At 35.3% G+C, this 26566-nt stretch overlaps 2 protein-coding genes across 2 annotated transcripts; one reads left to right on the top strand and one right to left on the bottom strand.

Moving 5' to 3' along the window:
• Positions 1 to 702: 702 nt before the first annotated feature.
• Positions 703 to 1635, bottom strand: LOC103018681 (olfactory receptor 4P4-like). The gene is given in 1 exon segment (XM_028166196.2): positions 703 to 1635. A coding segment is annotated over 1 exon segment (933 nt).
• Positions 1636 to 22560: 20925 nt separating this feature from the next.
• LOC103018944 (olfactory receptor 1165-like) lies at positions 22561 to 23493 on the top strand. The gene has a single exon (XM_007181262.2). It carries the CDS (start codon positions 22561 to 22563, stop codon positions 23491 to 23493), a length of 933 nt encoding a protein of 310 aa, XP_007181324.2.
• The last annotated feature ends 3073 nt before the right edge of the window (positions 23494 to 26566 follow it).

Raw genomic sequence — 26566 nt, 5'->3', positions numbered from 1 at the left:
ATTATTATCATTAATAGAGGCTTTGTTGGGTATATGTCCCACTCCTCATAATTAGTAAGCAAATCTGGGTCCAGAACTCATGCCCTTAACAAATACACTATAAGGCGCTAGAATCAGAGAGTTGCAGTTCGCTTGTACATAAACAGATCTGGTAGATAAAGTTCATTAGAACAAAAGAAAAGAGTTTGATGTGGGGCTTAGGCATGTGAGAAGTTCCAGATCGCCACTGGCTACAAATTATCAGAGTAGAAGATGTTTTTTTTAAGAAATATTGTGGCAGGTCATAAATTTGATCTTTTATAATATTCTCTAAGTGATGCAAGTGAAAGATTGGAATTATCTTTTAAATCATTGTTTGGTGGCTGGAATTAGCTTCCTTGAATATGGTCACATATAAGAATGAGCTCTATGGGCTCTCAGTGTTGATTTGTATTGCATGGTGGCTTTGATAGTCTGCTGCTAAATATGCAAACTGTTACACAGCCAAACAATCAATGGGGCAAAAGAGATATAAATAATAAAGCTAGAAGAGAGCGTAGCAGAGTGCCTGGACAAATCCTTGGAATTGTAAATTTTGCTCATATTTGAGCCTATACGTGTTGCTAGACACAAATACATAGGCAAACATTATGCATTTTAAAGTTTTCAGAGTAGAGAAGTCTTATATTCAACAAGCTCAGCGGTGAAAATCAGGGATGTCTTTCAGTTCATTTCCTTTCTTCCTGTAATATGGAACCATAGTTTCTTTATGGCATTCTTCATCTCCATGTTTCTCAGTGTGTAGATTAGAGGGTTGAGCATGGGAGCAATGATAGTATAAAAAAGAGCGAATACTTTGTCTTCTGGTAAAGTAGTTGCTGGTCGAAAATAAATAAAGAATAAAGGAGCAAAAAAGAGGGCCACCACAGTGATGTGGGAACTGCAGGTGGAGAGAGCTTTGCGGCGATTCTTTACAGAGTAGGACCTGACAGTATATAAGATCATAGCGTAAGATATCAGCAAGACCGCAAAAGTCACCAGGCTCGTCAGGCCCGAATTGGCAATGACCAGGAGACCGATTCTGCTGGTGTCAGTGCAGGCCAGTTTCAGCAAAGGATACACATCACAGAAATAATGATCTATTTCATTGGGGCCTCAGTAGGGTAAAAAGATGACCAGGAGAAACTGACCAGAGGAATGCAAGAATCCCCCAGCACAGGAAGCAGCGATCATGGCAGCACACTTCTGTCTGGTCATGATGACAGTGTAACGCAGGGGTTTGCAGATGGCTACACAGCGGTCATAGGCCATCCCTGTGAGGATGAAGACCTCCATCCCCCCAAAGAAGTGCATGGTAAAGAGCTGTGTCATGCAGCCATTGTAGGAAATGGTCTTCTTTACTGCCAGCAAGTCAGTGATCAACTTGGGGGTCACAGTGGAGGTGTAGCAAAGGTCTGAGAGAGAGAGGTAACTCAGGAAGAAATACAGAGGCTGGTTAATAAGTTGACTGCAGGTGATAGAAATCATGACAAGTAGGTTTCCGATCAAAATTACAATGTAACAAAGCAAGAACAGGAAAAAACAGAGGACTTCAATTTCCTTTTTCTGAGAAAGTCCTAAGAGAATAAATTCTGTGATGTTATTATTATTTTCCATGACTCAGAGCAGTTTGTAGCCAGCTGAAATTAGATAATTATCAATTCTTATAAATATTTAAATATAGTGATGCATATCATTCCTTGTCATGGGGCAGATCGTAATGGAAAGGGTTCAAAAGTTGAAGAAAATGATTAGATTTTTATTTAGGAAGTCTTTCCTGGAGTTCTTTTTTTCCCTTTCTTGAAGACGTTAATTGCTGGTTAAAATCTTAGGTACCTGAGATGAAGACTGACTAACGTTGTAGAATGCAGTATATATATATATATTTTTTTTTTGAATGCAGTATATTTATGTAACCATTCTATTAGCATGTATTATCAAACATAACTGGATATTATGCCCTGGTAGAATTCAAGAAATGGTACTGCAGAAAAAAAACCCAGATATCTCTTTCCTGTTCTCACTGTTTATTATTAGAAAATACACACAGAAATGAAATATTGAGTGAAAATACAAATAGGGCAAATATATGAAGTATAATATGTGGATAACGTTATATGTGAGAAATTTCCTGCTGTCTCTCCTAGGTGGAAAGGGGATAAATAGAAAAAAATCAGCAAATTTGGAATCATGAGCCATATACACATGGCCAAAATAGGCTATATTTCTCTTGTGCTTAATTTACAAATAAAATATTATATTTTATAGTCAACCAAAAGGATAACAAGCAAAGTATAATGCTCTCTATTTTTCAAAACATTTATCATCTCAGACTTTTAAAATATTTGTTTTTGACATTCAGCAAGGCATTCAAGGAATAATAATAGTAAGTTTTGCTTGAATTTTAGTCTCATACGATGGCTTACTCACTTGCATAAATTGGCTTCTTTCTAATTGATGTACACAAACTCTTCAACTCGTCTCAATAATCAGCCATCCTGAAAATGCATGCTCCTTTCTGTCCCTACATCATCCATCTTAGTATTTCAGGCTTTTCTTACTTTCATTCCTGTTATTTCTACCTTCTCCTCCTCCTACTCATTGCTGTAAAGTAAGACCAGCTCTAATAATGTGTTAATAACTATTACACCTTAGGACAAATCAAAACCTTTCTACTGGTAGAAGTTCAAGAATCATAGGCTAAGGAAGAACTACTGAGAAACAATCATTCCACTAAATCACACCATAAATTCTCTACTTCAGTTATATAAAACACTGGACCTTGGTATTTAAAATATTTTATTTTGTTTACTCATAATTTCAGAGCCAATATATTCACAATTTATTTTCAAAGCTGTAACACTCCCCTCCTTTTTTTCCTTTCAGTGGAATCACCATTCAAATTTGTGTACATAAAGTAGGATTTTGAAGAGAAAAAAACATAAATCTATCTAGTATATGAGAGTTATCGTCAATGGCCACAAAATGACATTTTGATATGCTTCCTACTGAATAATGAAGAGGGGATATTCGTAGTGGTCAAATAAGCCATCTCATTCAACTAACAATTACATTTTAGGCTTTTAAAATTATTCCCAATCATTTAAAAGAATGCAGTGCTCTACTCTAACTTCTCTCTTAAATTACATTCTTCTGATTTGGTGGCAAACACTGTAAGTTAAATATTCAGTCACAGCTTATTCTTTATTTCACACTTGCTGTGTGAACTGATCAATTAACTTTTCTCAGCCTTTTTTTCCCTCACAGGTTTTCCAAAATCCTGCCTCTGTGAGATTCTTTATCAGATAACAGGTCAAATCATATTTGAGAAAGACAATGTAAATGCCATTTTGAGAAAAGTGTGTTTGCAGGCTGAAAGTGGAAAATCAATGAAATGATTATGAATTATCAAGAAAATAAACAAAGGATTTTTAAATGCAGATTATTTTGTTTACCAATACTTGGATATTTCATACAAAACACAAAACTCTTTTAAAAATTATAATCATGTAAACACACTCAGTCTAGTATATTAGAAAGAGGGGAAAATATGAAAAATGACCTATCAATTAATTTACTTTTTAAAATACAAAATCTATATAATGCATGACTCAAAAACTATAATCTATATTTTGGAATAACTTGAAAGTATTTTCCCTATTTTTAATTATTTCTATAGAAAATAAGAAAGTATGACTAATATATCTACAAGAATCATTTTATATTTTCATATTTTAAAAAATAAATAATATCAACTTAACAGAAGATATTCTTTAAAATACTGGACTATTTGGAAAATGAAACAAAATATTGTCTCCTTCATCTTGTTGCACTATTTCCTAACTTTGATTTATAATATGCTGCATCCCTTTTTTATACTTCAGTTTAACCATAAGTAAGCTGTGGGAGTTAAACTAGATCTTTAAGGACTGCCTCTGGACCTGAACTGTCCATGGTTCTGACATAAATTAGGAGGTGTCAGCAGCTGGGTGTTGATAACTATTTACTTATTTTCCAAACACGTCAAAATAAATTTACAACTCACCTTCAGGTTATTGTCTCTGTTATCTCCTTTAAGATGAACTGATCCAGTCTCAGAATCACAACAAAGTTGGTCTTTTCCCCAGAAAGAAGCAGAAACTCCTGGAGCTATCCCTTTCTTTGGATCGTTTATAGCCTGTTATTTTAAATTCCCTTTATGCAATCCAGGTATATAGAAATCTCCAGCATCTGCAGTTCAAACTTACATATCCTTTCCTGGGATTCCTAATGATTCCCTGCAGCAGTGGAGCTGGACTTGTGGTTCCCAATCAATCCTTGTTCAATCCTATCAGAGTGTATTAAACTCCTACTACTTCCAGGTAGATTTCACTATAGCCCACCATGCAATGAATACTCAAATAGTCTAAGTCTTTTGGTTCTTAGAACTGTCTACCTTGCTTCATATTTTTTTTCTAATTATTGCCAGATACTGTTAAATGCTTTAGCTTATCTCTCTAAGGAAATCTTATCTTGGTGAGAGTTAGGGCCAGTGCCTCATTTTCTCCCTGACCTGGACATAATGAAAAAAAATAAATAAATAAAATTTATGCCATTCAGATCTATGTAGAATAGTGGACGCCTGACTTTGGGACAGATTATGTGAACTTTCTAAGCCACCTCACTTGTTTAATCTCTAAAGAAAGGAAAATAAAACTCATCTCCTGTTGATGTGGGGAAAATTCTTAATTATTAATTACTATGTGCCAGAAATTGTGCTAGGTGGGAAAAAGACTAAAATTACCAAGGTAGGCTTTACTGAAATTCTCATTTAGTAAGATAGTTACCTAGTTCTCCCATAGTAAGATTGTGACTGGATAATGAAATGATGAATTATGAAAGATTCAATGAATTAGATAATACATTCATAATTTAATCAATCAGATGGCACTTTGTCTCATCATGAATTAAATTATTAATTCTATTCCTTTCCTCATTATATCCCCACCCTATACTTTGATTGTTTTAAGTATTCAGCATGTATTTGCCAAATTAATGAATAAATGTAATTTAAATGTTTGATAGAATGAAATGGAAATTCATTTTAATTATATGTCATTATCATTATAATTGTTTTGTCATGTATTTAAGAGATGTTTATAATCAAATTTACTTCAGAATGATAGAGACACAGAAAGATCCACTTAGAATGGTTCTTCTAATTTTGACTAGTATCCTGCTTGTTAGCAAAAATCATTTGGAGGTCACAAAAACCCATCCCTGTAACCTTCCCCCATTTCTTACTCCCTTGGTGTACTTGGAGACTAGACTCTGGACAGCAGGCTTATATGTTAAAACTTGGTCACTTTCCCTAAAACCATGGTGGTCTCCAACCTGGATGGTCTCCAAAATGTACAGAACTAAACCTGACCATGCTTTATTCTCCACCCTTTCACTCATTCTGAAGGATTATTCAGATCATCTTCATTAACTTCCTATTTTAATAAATAGCTCAGTTTTGGTTGAATTGTAATAGAATAAGTGGTGTTTAAATACAGGAATGAGAAACTCAAACTATAAATATGACACATTCAGACAATTGATAGGAAGTAGGAATAGAGTGGTTTGACATACTCTGTACTTCTTGAGTTTTTCCTTTTCAGATTTTCTATATCCTTCACTGAATATAAATCACTAACTTTCTGCTTTGTTTCCCCTTAACATTCCCCAAGTTGTGAAAAATATTAATCATTGTCATGTTTTTAATTATTTTATACAATTGGCATAGAAAGTGTAAGTTATCATATATGAATTCTATAAAACATATGTAGCCATCAAAGATGCTCTATATTACCAAGTAGATAGTTTCAAATGCTGACTGTATATAAAATATGGTTAAAGTTTTCTAACAAACATTAGCCAAGGGGGAAATGGTCATTAAATTAATATTTTAATAATAAATTCTAAAAATGTATTTCTTATTGACCTAAGGACAGTGATTAATTGTGGGTTGATTAAAGAAAACTCATGTCCAACTCACTAGGTATTTGGCTTAAATCTAAGGTACATGTAACATTTCACAGTACCATACTTAGAATTAACCAGTAAATTCAATGAATATTCAGTAATAAGTCTCACTGTGCAGATAATTCTGAAGAATCCTGAAAATAGAACTTACCTGCTCTCTAAGGTAAGGTGTGCAGCTTTTTTCTTAAGCAAATTCAAGAGTCTTTCCCCAGTTTTATTTTAGTATTTAAGAGAATAAAATGGTACCTTCAGCATTTATGTTGGCAACTAGTCTTCATTTCCTTTAAATAGCACTTTTATTATATTCTATGGTGAAAATGAAAACAAAGACAACACACGATTCCTGTCTGATTTCTAAACAACTTTACCTGGGAGATATGTAACTTGCAGACATTTATGGCAGTATCTCTGTGAGTTTGGAAATTCCCATTGGGATAATTTGACCAAAGTGAAGCTGAACTTTTTTTTAATATTATTCAAAGACCTAAAAATAATTATATCAATCAAGTCATATTTTTCCTCTGAAACTAGGTACCGATCAGTTTCTGTTTTAATATGGGGACAATTATGAGAAAACTCTAATGACCTGGAAAGAAAGTTCGTAACACTCACACCTCAGAAAGAAGAGAAGTAGAAAGAGAAGAAAACTGAGTTGCAGGTAAAAGGAAAACATTAATGTTGCCTCAGTTCAGTTTGTGGAGGACGCTGCATCTCCCAGCACACATCTCCTAGAGTATAACATTTGCAGATGACATGATACTATACACAGAGAATCCTAAAGATGTTACCAGAAAACTACTAGAGCTAATCAATGAATTTGGTAAAGTAGCAGGATACAAAATTAATGCACAGAAATCTCTTGCATTCCTATATACTAATGATGAAAAATCTGAAAGTGAAATTAAGAAAACACTCCCGTTTACCATTGCAACAAAAAGAATAAAATATCTAGGAATAAACCTACCTAAGGAAACAAAAGACCTGTATGCAGAAAATTATAGGACACCGATGAAAGAAATTAAGGATGATACAAATAGATGGAGAGATATACCATGTTCTTGGATTGGAAGAATCAACATTGTGAAAATGACTCTACTACCCAAAGCAATCTACAGATTCAATGCAATCCCTATCAAACTACCACTGGTATTTTTCACAGAACTAGAACAAAAAATTTCACAATTTGTATGGAAACACAAAAGACCCCGAATAGCCAAAACAATCTTTTTTTTTTTAAAGGAATTCCTTCATTTTTATTATTTATTTATTTATTTATTTATTTTTGGCTGTGTTGGGTCTTCGTTTCTGTGCGAGAGCTTTCTCTAGTTGCGGCGAGCGGGGGCCACTCTTCATCGCGGTGCGCCGGCCTCTCATTATCGCGGCCTCTCTTGTTACGGAGCACAGGCTCCAGATGCGCAGGCTCAGTAGTTGTGGCTCACGGGCCTAGTTGCTCTGCGGCATGTGGGATCTTCCCAGACCAGGGCTCGAACCCGTGTCCCCTGCATTGGCAGGCAGATTCTCAACCACTGCACCACCAGGGAAGCCCCAAAACAATCTTGACAACGAAAAATGGAGCTGGAGGAATCAGGTTCCCTGACTTCAGACTATATTACAAAGCTACAGTAATCAAGACAGTTTGGTACTGGTACAAAAACAGAAATATAGATCAATGGAACAGGATAGAAAGCCCAGAGATAAACCCACGCACATATGGTCACCTTATCTTTGATAAAGGAGGCAAGCATATACAGTGGAGAAAAGACAGCCTCTTCAATAAGTGGTGCTGGGAAAATTGGACGGGTACATGTAAAAGTATGAAATTAGAACACTCCCTGACACCATACACAAAAATAAACTCAAAATGGATTAAAGATCTAAGTGTAAGACCAGACACTATCAAACTCTTAGAGGAAAACATAGGCAGAACACTCTATGACATAAATCACAGCAAGATCCTTTTTGACCCAGCTCCTAGAGAAATGGAAATCAAAACACAAATAAACAAATGGGACCTAATGAAACTTAAAAGCTTTTGCACAGCAAAGGAAACCATAAACAAGACCAAAAGACAACCCTCAGAATGGGAGAAAATATTTGCAAATGAAGCAACTGACAAAGGATTAATCTCCAAAATATACAAGCAGCTCATGCAGCTCAATATCAAAAAAACAACAACCCAATCCAAAAATGGGCAGAAGACCTAGATAGACATTTCTCCAAAGAAGATATACAGATGGCCAACAGACACATGAAAGAATGCTCAACATCATTAATCATTAGAGAAATGCAAATCAAAACTACAATGAGGTATCATCTCACACCGGTCAGAATGGCCATCATCAAAAAATCTAGAAACAATAAATGCTGGAGAGGGTGTGGAGGAAAGGGAACACTCTTGCACTGTTGGTGGGAATGTAAATTGATACAGCCACTGTGGAGAACAGTATGGAGGTTCCTTAAAAAACTAAAAATAGAACTACCATACGACCCAGCAATCCCACTACTGGGCATGTACCCTGAGAAAACCATAATTCAAAAAGAGTCATGTACCAAAATGTTCATTGCAGCTCTATTTACAATAGCCAGGACATGGCAGCAACCTAAGTGTCCATCATCAGATGAATGGATAAAGAAGATGTGGCACATATATACAATGGAATATTACTCAGCCATAAAAAGAAATGAAATGGAGGTATTTGTAATGAGGTGGATGGAGTTAGAGTCTGTCATACAGAGTGAAGTAAGTCAGAAAGAGAAAAACAAATACAGTATGCTAACTCATATATATGGAATCTAAGGAAAAAAAAAAAGAGGTCATGAAGAACCTAGTGGCAAGACGTGAATAAAGACACAGACCTACTAGAGAATGGACTTGAGGATATGGGGAGGGGGAGGGGTGAGATGTGACAGGGTGAGAGAGTGTCATGGACATATATACACTACCAAATGTAAAATAGATAGCTAGTGGGAAGCAGCTGCATAGCACAGGGAGATCAGCTCGATGCTTTGTGACCACCTAGAGGGGTGGGATAGGGAGGGTGGGAGGGAGGGAGATGCAAGAGGGAAGAGATATGGGAACATATGTATATGTATAACTGATTCACTTTGTTATAAAGCAGAAGCTAACACACCATTGTAAAGCAATTATACTTCAATAAACATGTTTAAAAAAAAATCTTAAAAAAAAAAAAAGCTACCACAGTCTGTTGTCCTTCCTCTCTCAATGTCCTTGGCTATTGATTTTTCTGTCAACAATTCATCCAAACAATCCCCTTATATACCTCATCCCTGTAATGGAAGATAATATCAAGTCTTTTTGTGATTACTTGTTTATCTTATTTCTTGGTAACATTCTGAGACAGTATTTTCTCTTCTCTGACAGCATCTTATTCAAGCTCCACAGACAACATTCCTCAAATGTGTTTACATTAAAAAAAACGGCACTTTGGGCTTCCCTGGTGGCGCAGTGATTGAGAATCTGCCTGCCAATGCAGGGGAAACAGGTTCGAGCCCTGGTGTGGGAAGATCCCACATGCTGCAGAGCAACTAGGCCCGTGAGCCACAATTACTGAGTCTGCGCATCTGGAGCCTGTGCTCCGCAACAAGAGAGGCCGTGATAGTGAGAGGCCGGTGCACCTCGATGAAGAGTGGCCCCCACTTGCCGCAACTGGAGAAAGCCCCCGCACAGAAACAAAGACCCAACACAGCCATAAATAAATAAATAAATAAATAAATAAATTTTTAAAAAATGGCACTTAAACAACTTTAGGTGCATAACTCAGTGGCATTAATTACATTTACAATGTTGTGCAACCATCACTACTATATATTTCCAAAACATTTTCATCACCCCAAACAGAAACTATGTACCCATTAAGTAATAACTCCTCATCCCCTTTCCCTCTGCCACTGATATCCTTTAATCTACTCTGTCTCTATGAATTTGCCTATTATATTTCATGTAAGTGGAATTGTTACCGAGTCCAAGCTCGTTCTGCCCGCTGCACGACAGGCCAATAAATAGGAGACGAGGTGTTGAGGTAAGGAATAGCGACTTTATTCGGAAAGCTGGCAGACCGAGAAGGTGGCAGACTAGAGTCACTGAAAAACCATCTTATCGGGGTTTGGAAGCCAGTTCCCTTTATAGCACAGAGAGGGGGAGGAGATGAGGAAGTAAAGTAAAAAGGCTATAAGTTTTGCAAATATCCCCTGGAATGGCCAGCCTCGGGGAGGGGATGTGTTAATTTCTTCTTTCTTGCAGCCATCCACAGGTGGGCAGGGTCAGGATGCTTCCCTGTGCAAAGGCACTTCGGTTTAACATTCAGGTAGAGGGGCAGGGTTCCCTGAGGCAGGCCATTATGTATAGACAGTATCCTTTTAGTGAACAAAAGCAGCAGAAAGCAAAGGTTAAAGTAAAAGAAACAGATCCAACACGCAGTCAGATTTGGCTCTTCCCTGTTACAGAATCATACAATATTTGTTTCTCCTATCCTTTTTTATCTTGTAATTTAACCTTGATTTCTCAAAAAAGCCTTTTCTTTGATTTCTTTCTTGAGTCCAATCAACTCTTTTGGGCATAATCTCTTTTTTCTATTCATGTTTTATTTTATATTTATGACATATTTTTAGTATTTCCAAATGATTTTTTAAGGAGATTTAGTTCAGTTTAGAGTATTCTAGTTTTCTTCTCCTGTGTGTGTGTGTCTGTGTGTATGTGGTATTATTTTGGGGACATTTTCATTGTTTGGAATGTTTTGACACATTTTATGTTTTTCCCTGTTTCCCTTTATAGTCGAATTGTATGGATACAGATTTTTTTGATAACTTAGTGGACTAAGTTGTGGGTTTTGTGTGGCTTACAAGAATTCTAGCTTAAGGTTATTTTCTTCTGTAGTATAGTGTAATGAAGTGTGTGTGCATACACATACACACATAGGTATACTCACACATACTTACACATATATGTGTGCATATACCTATATCGATATATGAATCCCTCTATACGTAAAATGCCTGGCTGCTGAGAGGTCTTGATGATCGTTTGTGTGTGTGTATGTTTCTTTCATCTTGTTTCTGGAAGATCCTTCACATAATTTACTGATCTTCTTTCTCTTTAAATTTACAACTCTAAAGGGTACTGTCATCTTTTTGCTTTTCTCCTTTCTCTTAGAAAGAATTTTCCCCAAAGTTTTCACCTCAAATCCTATACAATTGCTAGCCTTTTCCCTTTAGCCAATGCTGTTTCTTATCAGACTTTTGACCTGTTTTCAATTATTGGTTATGTAAGTGGAACTTTATGATTGATTTTACCTGTGTTGTCCCATTAATAAGATCTCCAATTTCTTTTGTCTTTTCTAATCTGTTTCTTCAGATTTCTTCACTATACACACATAGAATTATGGTAATTTGAGGCCCAGAGATAACCCTTTTCTCTTCTGATGAATATTTCTCTACTTACAGGCAAATTTCACTTCATGGGGTTATCTTTCTCACAGTGATGCAAAAAGTGTGGGCTATTCATTTGATTTCCCTGGTCTGAAAAGTTTCAGGGAGGTTGGGTGGGAAGATTAAATTTTAGGTGCTATCACTATATAAAGGCCTTTTTCTAGACCTTTCAAGTGGAATGTTTTATCTATTTTCATTTTATTGATATCAATATGCAATACCATATAATTTATTTTGACAATCACCTAGAGTATATCTCATATAGTAATTTTGCTATTGTGGTCTATATTATTCCTTCATAATATTTTAATGGCATGCTTTTACATTTTTAAATGGACTGCCTTATTTATACTTATATTTATTAGTGACCAATAAATGATATTCACATTTCTATTATGTTAATTATTGATAAATTTGTTGTGTTTTACTCATGGGTTAAAATATAGTCAATTTTTAAAAAAAATAAATTTATCTATTTATTTATTTTTGGCTGCGTTGGGTCCTCATTGCTGCACGCGGGCTTTCTCTAAGTTGCGGTGAGCGGGGGCTGCGGTGCATGGGCTTCTCATTGGGGTGGCTTCTCCCGTTGCGGAGCACGGGCTCTTGAGCGCAGGCTCAGTAGCTGTGTCAGTAGCTGTGGCACACGGGCTCAGTTGCTCCGCGGCATGTGGGATCTTCCCGGACCAGGGCTTGAACCCATGTCCCCTGCATTGGCAGGCGGATTCTTAACCACTGCGCCACCAGGGAAGCCCTAAAATATAGTCAGTTTTTAAAACTGCTTAGGAACAATTGAAAAAAATTCTATTCCTTGCTAGTAGAGTTCTGGGCTATACATACGATTGTGTTATTTGGGATTACAGCTTTAATTACTAAATGTTTGTTGTTGTTGCTTTTTACTTTGAATTGAGAGTGTTTGTTTTTTCTCCTCTCATCTCCTATAGTTTCTCCTATGGTTTATAGATATTGTTGCTTTGTCGTTGGATATATGCATATTAATAACTGTTATAACTTCATTATGGATTCCTGTTTTTTGTAATATAGTATTTGTTTCTTTTAATACATTTAAAGCTCTATGGTCTGCATTCTCCTTTATAACATGTCATGATTTTGGCATCTTATTTCTTTTTATTTACCTTTGTCTAATATCTTTATCACATATATATGATAAAGGTATATATGTATCTTTATATATATGTATATATGTTTAAATATGCAAACATATATATATATGTTTTAATATGCATACAGGAAAGTGCATGAACAGCACCACAAGTTTTCACAAAGTAAGCACACCTTTTAATGAGCTTGGAGACCAAGAGATTACTATTATGAAATGAAATTCATAGCTTATGGCAAGACAAGAAAAATTTAAACATAAGAAAATCCTCCTCTGGCTTTGGCTTCCGGCCTCCTCTCTTCCCCACTGTGCATTGTGTATCTACATTATGCATCGACTAAACCTCCCCATCAGCAGGAATACATGCTCAACCATAAAGAGAAACATTCTCCCAGCATCAGCAAAACAACTCCTTAAAAGACAACATTCTTTCTTGATCTTGTAAGGGGTCACATGACCCACCATGATGAAGCTTAGATCTAGATTACGTAAACTGTCAATAATACGTCATTTGATGTACAGCAATCTGTCTCAAAAAACTTACATAACTGTGCCTTGATTTCTAACTGGTGGAATGGTTCTCAGAGCTTTCTGAGATGCTCTTCCTGGGTTATAATCCTCAAATTTGGCTCACATAAAACTTTCCAATTCTTAGATCCACTGATTAATTTTTTGTTGACACTATTTAAACTTGTAATACTAATGTTTTACCTGTTTGTAACTTTATATAAATAAAACTATACATAACATTTTTTTTGGTATCTGGCTTCTTTTGATCATCATTATAGGTATAACATTTATTCACCTTGTTGCTTGCAAATTTCTTTGCTGTATAGTTTCACTGTATCAATATACCCCAAATTTTATACATAAAATGTTGATGGTTTTCTAAGTTTCTTTTTGTTTTTGTTTTTTTTTTACTTTTCAGTAAAAATTATGAATAGCGGCATTTTGAAGACTCCTGTTATATTTTGGTGAACATAAATAAATGTTTCTGTGTGGTATAGACCTGAGTAAAGTTTCTCAGTAGTAAGTTAAGCATGTGTTCATCTACTTTATACATTGTAAAAATAAAAATATATTACAAAGCAAAGTCTTTCTAATGAAAGCTCATGCATCTATAACAATATGAGACATTGTAGGTTTAAAATAAAATAAAATTACTGAAGATAATTTCATAATGACATACATGTTCACCTTCTAAGAAGAGGTTACAATTCAAATGTCAATGCACATTTGGATCTTCAGAATACGTAAAGAAAAATTCCAGAGATACAAAAGAAATAGACAAGTCCTGTATCATAGGAGGAGACTGTATGTAACCTATGTTTTCAATTGATGAGTAAACAAGCAATACAATGTCTAAGGTTGTAGAAGTTTTAAATGACATAATTAACATATTCAACCTAATTAATGTTGATAGAATATGCCTACCAACAAACGTAGCATACATGTGTTTTTCACTGCACATTAGAAATATATCACATTTGATTATTTGCTGGATCATAAAGCAAGCCACAGCAAATTCAAAGGACTCAAATCATTCAGAATAGTTTCTGTTCACGAAAATGAAATTAATTTAGGAATTGCTAACTCATTCTTTAGTTTTAATTTTACTGAATCTCTTTGTTTATGAGTTTCTCATGTATATAAGATAGTGTTGGGTTTAACTTTGTCATTAAATCTATTAATTAATCAATATGTTCTGGTTCAGTTCTGTAATATTTTATGTCATATACATGATATTTTACATCATATACATTCATACATATGTGTATGGATATATGCGTGTGTGTATTAATAGATAAATATCTTTTCACCATTTTGTTTGTTTTGTTTGCTCTTTTAGGAAGGTTTGCATTTCTGTAAGGATTTTAATATTTATACTAATATCTGTACATGTTATTAATCACCTTTTTATTTGTGTTTTTACTTATTATAAAATGGATTGAAATGAACTGCTAATACTATTTATTACCCGAACTGTGTGATTGTGTAAGTGGCCGAAAGCCAACATATCACTCCTAGTTCAGAATTGAAAATTGGAAAAACAAAGATAAAAATCAAAGGTGAGTTGATGCTTGAATGTGGTCGAGTAATTTCCCATCTTTGAGCATGTGTTTCCTTATTCCCGAGAGATGAAATTGTCAACTAAAAAAAAAAAAAAAATCGCGCAACCTAAAAGTTGAGAATTATTTTTTATCCCATGGACTTCAACCTGGAAGACAGCCTGTCAGCTGGTTCTAAGAGACTGCTCTGAAGAGGCAGGGAGAAGCCAGGATATATGTGCATTTTGCAACAAAAACCAGGTAGTTGGAGCATCAGATTACCATTAATTAAAGAAAACCAGATAGCTCAAGTTAACAAATTTAGCACTTTTCTGTGTATGGGAAGACGCAAGAGTCTGGGCCCCTTGAAATCATTCCTTTGACATGCGCCTTAACTGGGGCCAGTATCCTGTACTTTTCCATCCTGAGTCCCCTCAGGGTGCAACGTTTGTCTCCAGCCTGAGCTCCTTCAGGGCTCACCTGTCGGGGTGGGAGGTAGGGGTGCGGGGGTAGTAGCTGATAGCTTGATGGCCTCAGCATCCTTTGTTTGTTGATTTGACAGGTAACGTTTTTCCTTCACAGAATAAAAAATTTTCAAGGTTGTATTGAAACCATGAATATCTTGTTTTCTGTTTGTTTCTGTTATTCTCTCTAAAGCAATTAATGTACATTATTCGTGCCTTGATTTAAATTACGGTATCACCCTGCCATCTAGTGGATATTCTATTTTATCACTTGTAAGGGAAAGACAAGTTCATACTCTGCTACTAATTTGCAGAGGGATTTTATACTACTAGACCCTGTGAAAAAAATTCTACCAATTACTATGTACTTTTGCTGAGAATGAGATCAAAAATAGACAATAGAGAGTCAAATTGGGAATGTTGGGGGAAAACCAACATTTCTTTCTCATTATGTCAAGCTAGGATAAACCTAAGGAAAAAAAAAAGAAATTGCTTGTTGTGTAATAGGAAATAATACTGGACTGAGATTTAAGAGATTCATTATCATATTTACCTTAACTCTTTAATCTTTTCTGAAATATGTGTCAGACTGGAGACCCAGATTAAATCAAAGAAAGATAAAGAAAATTGCCTGTAATCACACTGAGTTATCCTAGAAACCAGAGCCCTAATGATGGGCTACACTTCATACTTTCCATTCTCAGAAGTATCTATATCTAAATACCCGTTATCTATCTATAACTATGTATTTATGCATAATGCTGGATTTGGGAGGCTATTTTGAATTGAATTTCTTATTTTTTTAAAGTATGCTGTACTTACATACGCTTACAGGAATGGTCTCCTCAATTATAGGCAAGGATTCATAAAGCTTGCATTGAACTGAATCATTTGTTAAGATGGTTAGAGTATATTATTTAATTACTGTAATAGGTATTTTATTAGATGGGCAGTTAAACCAACATGTTAGATATGAATAAATTATGGGTTTTGAGAATTGTACATATAATTTAAAAACAATAGAGTATTTTGAGAACACCAAACATAAAGTGATCTTAGTGAAAGCTTTAGACCAATGTAAGGACTAGACTCAGAATATGGGAAATGCAGAGAGACATTGTGAAGTTTTATTTTTTGTCTGCATTCTTCCTGAAGAGCCACCCCCTTCCCTTTATTTACATTAAAGTTGATATCTCTATAGCCCCTTCTTATATCCTTTTAGTGAAACTGAACAACCCAGAGATTCTGAGTCATTCATACTATTCTGTTTCTGGACACTCTGGAGAGAAAGTCCTTTTTGGTTGTTGTTGTTCTGAAACTGGTTTTCCTGTGGTTTGTAAATTAATTCATTTAAAGTTAAGTTTCTCTCTTGAAGACACAGAAAAGAGGCCACTGTTTCTTTCACATTTTAGCCTTTGGATATTTGAAAACACTGGTAAGAGTCTCCTTTTGTTTTTTTTCTGTATTCCAGAAATCTTCAGGCCCTTGATTGGTTTATTAGATGCTCTAGTTCCCATATATACATCTCACTGTTAATTACTTCACATTGCAGGCGCCTATACAATTATTATTATTATTATTTTTTACTTTTATTTATTTATTTCTGGCTGTGTTGGGTCTTCGTTTCTGTGCGAGGGCTTTCTCTAGTTGCGGCAAGCGGGGGCCACTCTTCATCGCGGTGCGCGGGCCTCTCATTATCGCGGCCTCTCTTGTTGCAGAGCACAGGCTCCAGACGCGCAGGCTCAGTAATTGTGGCTCACGGGCCTAGTTGCTCCGCGGCATGTGGGATCTTCCCAGACCAGGGCTCGAACCCGTGTCCCCTGCATTGGCAGGCAGATTCTCAACCACTGCGCCACCAGGGAAGCCCCTACAATTATTAATAGTTACTGGGAACCACTGATTTACCTGCAGTGAGATGCTGTCAAGAACATAATGCTCGCTTCTGAACTAAAATGAAAATGGAAGTTACTTCTTTCTGTTTACATCAGCTACTAATGGAACCTAATTGAATGCCATGATTATAATATTTCATTCCCAATGTCTACAACTTTTTACAACCATAACCTCTTTATTATTACATACTTGTCCTGTTGGCATGGAGCTCTATTACAAGGTTCAACAACCAGCACTAACCCTAACTGCATTCTTTACACAGTTTGGATCCTCTTGTCCTCCGATCTTATGTTGTACCGGTACCTGCATAAACTCTACTTCTAATTGATAAAAACTTGAACATTCAAATTCCTGCCTTGGCTCAGAATGTCTTCTCTGCTTAAAATGTCTTTTGGTTTTCTTTCTTATCCCTTCAATTCTAACTTAACATTATAGTTCAACTCAAAGTTCAGAATCCTATTGTGATTTTGTTAACCAGGAAATATCTTGGATGTTATTCAAGTATCTCAACATGTGAAGAGCACTCTTAATGCACTTAACAAAAGCTTAAAGAAAAATAAATAAACAAAACAAAAAATATTATGCACAGTGACAATGCAGAAAAGTGCAGTATTGCTTAAAGCAAATTATTGTTTCTCTCACTACATTATAATTACATGAGAATAATCACATTATTATAAACCACAATTTGGAAAAAGACTAGGTCCCTGCACCACCATTCAGAGGACACCTGCCTACTGCTCTAGAGATAATTTTGGACCTTGAACAATCAAGAAATACATTCTATTGCATGGGTTGACAAACTGTGACCTGCAAACCAAATGTGGCCTACTGTCTTTTATAAATAAAACTTTATTGGAACAGAGCCATGCCTATTGATTTACGTATTGCCCATGGCTGCATCCATGCTACAAGATGCAGAAGTGAATAGTTGAAACTGAGACTATATGGCCCACAAAAGCTAAACTATTAACTGTACAGCTTTTTCCAGAAAAAGTTTGCTGATACCTGTTCTATTAAATTAAGTCACTGGAGTTGAGATGTTTATATGTTAAGATATGGCAGCTTCTTATGTAATAAATATACTTCCCATAAACCTAGACTATAAACTGAAAAATAGAGTACCAGGGTTATTTTTCAATTTCAATAATAAATGTAAGAATTAAATAGAATTGTGCTCGTATTTGGATTAGTAATGCAAGTGTATTATCTTAAGAAAACCAATGGTTTTCATGGAAAATGAAGCTCACAATACAATGTTAAATTAAAGAAAGGGTAATAAACACTATAACTATAATATGATTCATATTGTATAAGTTTTACATCCAAATACACATTCATAGATATATATTCACATAGAGAGGGGAAACCAGAAATTCAACAAAGATTAAGAATCTTTGGATTGTTGCCCAATAGCTTGTCAACTTAAAAAATATGCACAACATGAGAGTTGTGAGTTAAGTTTTATCTGGGGCAAAATGAAGACTATAGCCTGGAAGACAGCATCTCAGATAGCTCTGAGAAACTGCTCCGAAGAGGTAGGGGGGAAGGTCAGTATATATGTCATTTTGGTGAAGGAGGAGTACATGCAATCCAGCACATGTTTTTACAGCAGGTTTCTGCTAGTTTCATGAAGGTTACTGCTAGTCACGAGGAGCAGACGTCACCATGAAGGATTCTAGTGTTTTTCTACATACAAGGAGATACAAGAATAGGGCTCATAAAATCGGTTCCTGAAAATATCTAACTATCTGAAGACCTGTTCTGCCAGTTTTTGCCAGAGCACAGAGGGCCTCATCTCTGCTCTCCATCCCGAACTCCTTTCAGGGGGTGTTGAAAATCAGCAACTGCAGCAGCACATGATTTAATCCTTGTAGAGGCAGATGACAAGTGCCAATTGGTAGTTGACAAGGTGGTTTTACTTTTGTACATTTCTGTATTTTATAAGTATTTAAAGAAAAAATATATTGTCTGGTGCAACATTTTTAAAAGATCAATGGGCTAGAGTTCATGATGAAATTATTCCTTAAACTTTATAAAAAATCATATACAACCAAAATATCACATGGGCATTACTTCATTTAATTGCCCCATTTGTGGTCTCCAAGGCAATAGTTCAACAATATTCTCTAGGGTTAACCTCCCTAGGGTTTTGGTGGCATATATATGGGACAGTTTGGTGTTAGGGTTCAGATTTTTGGTCTCCTTTTCTCTTTGTCATCTCTGAATTTATTTTTAATAGATTAGAAGAAAAAGCCATTTTCCTGAAATATTCATTGCAATACATTCTAGATTCCTGTTACTATTATTTCAGGCTTATTACTATATAAAAAAAAAGTTGAATTCTCAGCAGGAATTTTCCTGGAATCCATTAATCTTAGCAAAGAAACTTCACTAAATGAATAAGTCAAATTCTTCTGCACTCAGGTGAGTTGATTCAATCCTTATTTCACTTTAAAAGGAAAATAATATGTTCCAATGATCTTAGCATGAGGCAAACACATGTGTAAATCTGTCATGTTACCTATTTAGTTTAGCTAACTAAAAGTATTTGATTCCTTATTTTTCAGCACATTTATTATTATTCGCCAGGCTACATCACTAGGAAATATATTCAGTTTTTCTGGATCACAATATTCTCATTCTCTTTATACACACAAATTTTAATAACAAACAATAATTATAAGTTGTCATGTATCATTTGTGCTTGTGTGCATTATTTCCTGGAATAATTCTCTAAGGAAAAACAAATGAGGATGAGACTCACATTTTATAATTTTATAGTTTCTAAATGCCTGTGACAGTTCTGAATATACAATGGGTCTTCAATGGGAAAATTATTCCAGGATAGAGGAACTGGAAAGGAGGGAAACAGTGTAACAACACCTGTGTCACAGCTGAACATGGCTGGCACTTCCTGGGGCCAAATGGGTGACTGTGAATGCTGGACCCAAGCCTGTTGATAAACACAGAGTGCGGGAGGTGATGTGAAAAGTTACAGGTGTGGAGAAGATGTGTGGGTAAGAAGGAGCAAATATATATCAGATATTGTATTTATCTTTGGTGATGATTTCCCTTTCAACCCTGGGCTTCTCAGACTTTGTTACCATAGCCATAGGGAACAGATACTGATTTTGGAAAAAAGTATCTTCAGTTATAGAATATGAACTCAATGAGTTTTATGTTAAATTGAAAAATACTCTCAGGAAATCATAAATGTGATGAGGGAATTAATCACATGTATCAAATCAAAGGAATCTAAAGGAACAATTGAAGAAGAAAAAGAGCAGGGTTATGTGAATAATATAGTTATATATGTGCAGGAAACCTTTAAGTGCTCCATACAGTCTTGGAGGATAAAGTCACAATAACTGACTAAAAACAACAGAGTGTTTAATTTCAGCTCCTAACAAGACACAGAATTTTTACAGAATTCTATGTGGAATGAACTTTCCTTTACCTGTTGCTGTTTTAGGTTTCAGTAAGAGGTTAGAAGTGGCTTTGAGAAGAACGAATTATAATGACAGAAAAAGACAGTTGAGGCATTTTGGAGGAATACAGGATATTTTAAAAAAAGAATTCAATGCACTCTTTTCCCCCATAAGTATTCTTATTGTATGCTAATTCAAGAAGCTTAGGTCCCATGGGGTTTCATTATTGCTCCTTGTTTCACAGGACTCAAGATGTGGCTCAGTGCATCGTGAGTATACAGTGTGGTGCTAATTTAATAGGCAAGAATAAATTCTTTTACCCCAATATGTATATTATATGTCAAGAATCTAGTCATTCACGTACTCATATATTCATTTATACAATAAATGTTGTTGAGTGTCTACTTCAGCCTAGTATCCATTTTTGTTTTCATGAATTTTTAACTGTGGAACAAACAATGATAAAATGATAAATGACAAAAAACAAGTAAAATATATATTAGGTTACAGATATGGATGAAATTGTTATGTTTTGAGGGCTGACAACTAGAGTATGACCATGGCCATAAGTCAAGTAGAGATAAAATTATTGGAGGAGATCAAGAAACTAAGCCCATAGGGCATTGGAAGAATTATCTAAAAGGATAAATGACAAAAAACAAGTAAAATATATATTACGTTACAGATATGGATGAAATTGTTATTTTTTGAGGGCTGACAACTAGAGTATAACCATGTAAGTTGCAGAAGATAAAGTTTCCTTTAATTGTTTTGTTTGTAGCTCATGACAATAAACTGTCAGGATTCTCCAGGGTTTCTGTCCCCAAGGTTAGGCAGTTAGATATAAAACAAATAACACAATCAAGGAGCATAATTTTTAGGTCTGTCTATTCCTCAAGGACATGTCCATTCTCCTTCCACAATTTCTTGACAGTTGCAAAAATAACATTTCTTGCTATCTTTATTTTTTTTTTATTTTTATTTTTTTTTAAAATTTATTTACTTATTTTTGGCTGTGTTGGGTCTTCGTTTCTGTGCAAGGGCCCTCCCCAGTTGCGGCAAGCGGGGTCCACTCTTCATCGTGGTGTGCGGGCCTCTCACCATCGTGGCCTCTCTTGTTGCGGAGCACAGGCTCCAGACGCGCAGGCTCAGTAGTTGTGGCTCACGGGCCCAATTGCTCCGCAGCATGTGGGATCTTCCCAGACCAGGGCTCAAACCCATGTCCCCTGCATTGGCAGGCAGACTCTCAACCACTGCGCCACCAGGGAAGCCCCGCTATCTTTATTAATTATAGTTTGCAAGAGTCATCAACTTTCTGGTTAAAGGACTGGAAACATTTAAACAAAAATTTCAATTTTGAGACAGAATGTATATGCAGTTTATTAATCCTAGCAAGGAAGCTGTCAATAAAAATACATCAGGAAAATCTGGCTTTTGGTGTGCTGATTCAACCTAGGATCATCTTTTCATTCTGATCTGAGGGATATTGGAATCCAGCCGATTTTTGGCAGGAGAAATCTATGTGAGCTGAATGAAAGCAATATTTACTTAGTTCATGGTTTATATTCAACAGGCTAAATTCTACTTTCATTATTCCCAGGACCAATGGGAATGTATGATGATACATTTTATCTCAAAGAAATTTAACTATTATGTTTTTCTATATGTATTAAAAGTGTTTAATCTTTCCAAGGCCACTTCTGCCATTACCATATGACTACCATAATCCGATCAATGTTTTTTTTTTTCCTGATTTCCTTCTATGTCTCCTTTGTTCTGATATAATTATATTTTATCATAGGGCTATTCAATGTTTGAAGTATCACATGCATTTAGGAATCATTTATATAAAATAAGACTATTGATAAGTACTATTTTTTTTCTTGTTTTCCAGATGAGGAAACTAAAGTTCTGAAGGATAAAGCTAATTTCTCATAATCAAATTCAGTTAAGTTATCAACTAAGACTCCAAACTGAAGCTTCAGAATACTCCTGGGTACACAATGACCACATTGCCTTCACTAGTTTAGGTTGAGCTATCCTGACTTCCTCTCACTCCAACTTCTCACTTTCTGCTGCTCAAATTTAATTCTTTTTGATTATTTGTTTACTTTTAAAATCAAGAGCCATGGTACTGAATGAGGGAAATCAGAGCTCTGTTCATCCTCCTGGGCTTCTCAGAATATCCACACCTCCAGGCACCCCTCTTCCTGGTGTTTTTGACCATTTACACAGTCACTCTGGTGGGGAACCTGGGCATAATTGTGGTCATAAGGACCAATCCCAAACTCCACACACCCATGTACTTTTTCCTCAGCCATCTATCCTTTTTGGATATTTGTTCTTCCAGTGTATTTACACCCAAACTCCTAGAAATCTTGGTTGTGGAAGATAGAGCTATCTCTTTCAAAGGATGCATAGCACAATTTTTCTTTGGCTGTGCATTTGTGATTACAGAAACGTCCATGTTAGCAGTGATGGCCTGTGACCAGTTTGTGGCTGTTTGTAACCCCCTGCTCTGCACAGTTGCTGTGTCTCCTAAGCTCTGTACCCTCCTGGTAGCTGGCACCTACTCATGGGGTAGAATATGTTCCTTGACAATCACATATTCTCTTTTGGAGCTATCCTTCTGTGGTCCTAACCTCATACATCACTTTGGCTGTGAGTATCCTGCCATCGTCTCTGCTTCTTGTTCTGACCCCTACTTCAGTCAGATGACATGTTTCATCATTTCTACACTCAATGAGGCATGCAGCCTCCTGATTATTCTCTCCTCCTATGTTTTCATAGTTGTCACAGTCATCAGGATGCCCTCTGCTGGTGGACTCCAAAAAGCCTTCTCCACCTGTGCCTCCCATCTGACCGCCACCACCATTTTCCATGGAACTGTCCTATTCCTTTATTGTGTATCCAACTCCAAAAGCATCTGGCTCCTGGTCAAAGTAGCCACTGTGTTTTTCATTGTTCTTATTCCCATGCTGAACCCCCTTATCTATAGCCTTAGGAATAAAGATGTGAAAGAGACAGTCAGGAGTTTAATAAATACCAAACTGCTTTCTCACTCGATATAATTCAGAAGTCCAATGAGATGGAGTAACCACTTGAACTAAAGTCGACCTGTATATAATTCAAATAAATATGTGTTTATTCAAATTATGTTGTTTTATCTCCAAAATAAAGCTATGTCTCCATGTCTCTGCTTTCTGAGCCATCATTGTCACTCAACTGGTTTTTAACAGTTAATGCCAAAATATTCATATTTCCCATATTTTTTACCCTGATATAAGGCATGAATCCCAGATTATCCATTGTGATTAAAATCAATTTATTTCACTCTCCAGCTTAGAGTTGTGCAATATTTTTTTATTACATTTATGATGAAAATCTAAATCTTTGCAAAATGTAGCATCTGCCTAATTCTCTGACTTCACCATTTTAAATTTAAACTACACTGAAAAATACTTTTTAAACAAACACCCATGGAACTGCCAAGTACAGCAATTCATAGAACATTGTCCATACCCCAGACCTTTTTTTTCTCCCACCATTGGCAATAGCCAAAAGGGTGACTTTTATTATAATGATGTACTTGCTTTTCTATTCATATTCAATATCTATGTCTCTCAAAAAATACAGATTAATATTCCCTCTTTAAAAAAAAAATCCCTCTTTGTAAACTTTATGTAAAAGAAATCGTGCTTTATGTATTCCATGTATCTTTTATTAATGAACACTACGTCTTTACAAATAATTCATGCTGTTGCATATACCTATTGTCTGATCAATTTTGATTCACTTAAATATTTCATAGTATAAATATTTTATATTTTTTCTTTAATGTACTCTACTATGATGGACATTTGGGATGTTTCAATTTTGGGGCATGTATACTATTAGACTGCACATATGTACTCATTAGAATGGAGTTTATACCAGAAGTATTAGGCAATTATTTAATTCTCAATTTTTCAAAGTGGTTGTATCAATTTAGACTCCCTAAAAGTTATGTTTGTAAGTTCTGAAGTTGTGATCCACTTCTTCACCAGTGTTCAGTATTATCAGACTTCATGGTTTTTACCCATTTACTTGATGTAGAATATTTAATTTGTAGTTTAAATTTGAATAATTGTGATTATTGAAGTTAGGCACATTTTAATATGTTTATGGATTTTTTTTCTTCTTTAAAGTGCGTTCGTATGGCATTTTACCAATATTCTTTTAAATTATTTATCTTTTTAAATTTATTTGAAAATTTCTTTTATATAATGAACATAATCTCTTGGTCAGTTAAATATCTTGAAAATATTTTTGCATTTTGGCTTTACTTTTTACCCTTTTAATGTCATTTCATAAAGAACAAGTTTGAACTTTAACTTAGTTAAATATATAACTTTTGTAATGTTTTTATAATTGTTTAAGATTATATTTATCTACCCTTTAGGTCAAGAAGACCTTTGCATTATATTCAGGAATGCTTGTCGTTCTTCATGTTTTGTCCTATGATCACCTGTAACTCATTCTTGTGGCTGGTGTGAGGTTTGGGTCTCTGATAAATTGTTTTATTGTTCAACATTATTTGGTGTCTTTTCATCTTTGTCATGCTTCTCTATAAGTAGGAAAAGTCCCATGCAATTTATTTGGGACCAAAAAAATGAGTGAATGTGTTGTAAGTTACATCATGAAAGAAGCTTTAAAAGCCCGTGCAAGGTTTGAATCTTTCCTCTTTGATCTCACGCATTCAACCTAGAGAAGAGCACAGCACAAATAGTGTTCCTTCCGCCTGGGTTCCTCAAATGAGAAAACATGGGAATTTGAGCCACACTTCGCCAAATACAGCATGTCTGACCTACAGTCACCAACATCCATGTTACTACTTCATTTTTACCCATATGAATATACCATTGTCTCATGCTATTTACTGCAAACAATCCATTCTCTCCTTGTTGCTCTGCAATGTCAGTTTTGTCATAAAATGTCTATATGTGTGTTTATCCATATAACTGTTTCCTATTGCCAGAATAGCTCTTGAAAAAAAAAATCCAGCAATCAATGGCTTAAAAGTCACAATTATTATTTATTTTCAAAGAACCGGAGGTCACCCGAAGTGGCCCTGCTTCACGTGGCTCTGCTTCTGTGATACTAGATATGTTTTGCTTTATATGACAGTTCAGTGAGTATAGATTGTTCTGTGTGTCTTTTTTTTAAATTAATTTTTATTGGAGTATAGTTGCTTTACAATGTTGTGTTAGTTTCTGCTGTACAGCAAAGTGAATCAGCCATGTGTCTGATAAATGTGTCTGAAGACATGTTTCTTCCATCATCTTTAGACTAGTTGGCTATCTGTCTTATGGAAATGTCAGAAAAGCAATAGACCAAGAGAAAATATGCAAGGTCTCTGAAAGCCTAAGCTAAGAACTGCTATATTTTCTCTTCTGCTGACATGTTATTGGACATGTCACAGGATTGGACTCATAATCCAAAGGAGAAGAAATGCACTCCACTGATAATGAAAGATGAAAAATTTATGAATGAAAGGAGATGCTGAATAATTGGACCCACTCACTAATTTACCTCAGGCAGTTTCTTAAGTCTTTATATTCCTGAAATATTTGCCATTACCACATATTATTATTATAGCTTTGAAATAAATCTCAATATCCATTAGAGTAATTTCTGTCATATTTTTCTCCCCCGTGGGTGGGTCCTGGTTATCCTTGGCCCTTTTCATCTTCATAAAAACTTCAGGATTTATTTTGTTCATTTACTGCTTGCTTTTGAAGCCTGAGACTCTCTGGGGCTTTAAAATTTATGTCACTTGTTCTTTAGATCTGCACTTTAAATCATTCTTGGCTGTAGCTATGCTTTCTCTGCTTTTTTAGTCTATACTCTGCCTTAATCATTACACGTTTCTGAAATTATGGTAAAATCATACCAACTGGTTTTTATTTTACCATTGTTTTTATTGATGTGACTTTGTTATTTGATTTATTTCTCATAATAATTACTATTATTGATTTGGTTTCTGAGGGAGGAGAGAGGCAACAAGGACATATTATATATTGATTTTGACAAATTGAGTTAAAAATAATCCACTCTTTACCTCTCTCTTTACTGGTGAGGGGAAAAATGGACATAGGTAGAACC

This window comes from Balaenoptera acutorostrata, chromosome 9, assembly GCF_949987535.1.
Source record: "Balaenoptera acutorostrata chromosome 9, mBalAcu1.1, whole genome shotgun sequence".
In the NCBI taxonomy this organism is placed as follows: domain Eukaryota; kingdom Metazoa; phylum Chordata; class Mammalia; order Artiodactyla; family Balaenopteridae; genus Balaenoptera; species Balaenoptera acutorostrata.
This window is presented reverse-complemented; position numbering and strand designations above follow the sequence as displayed.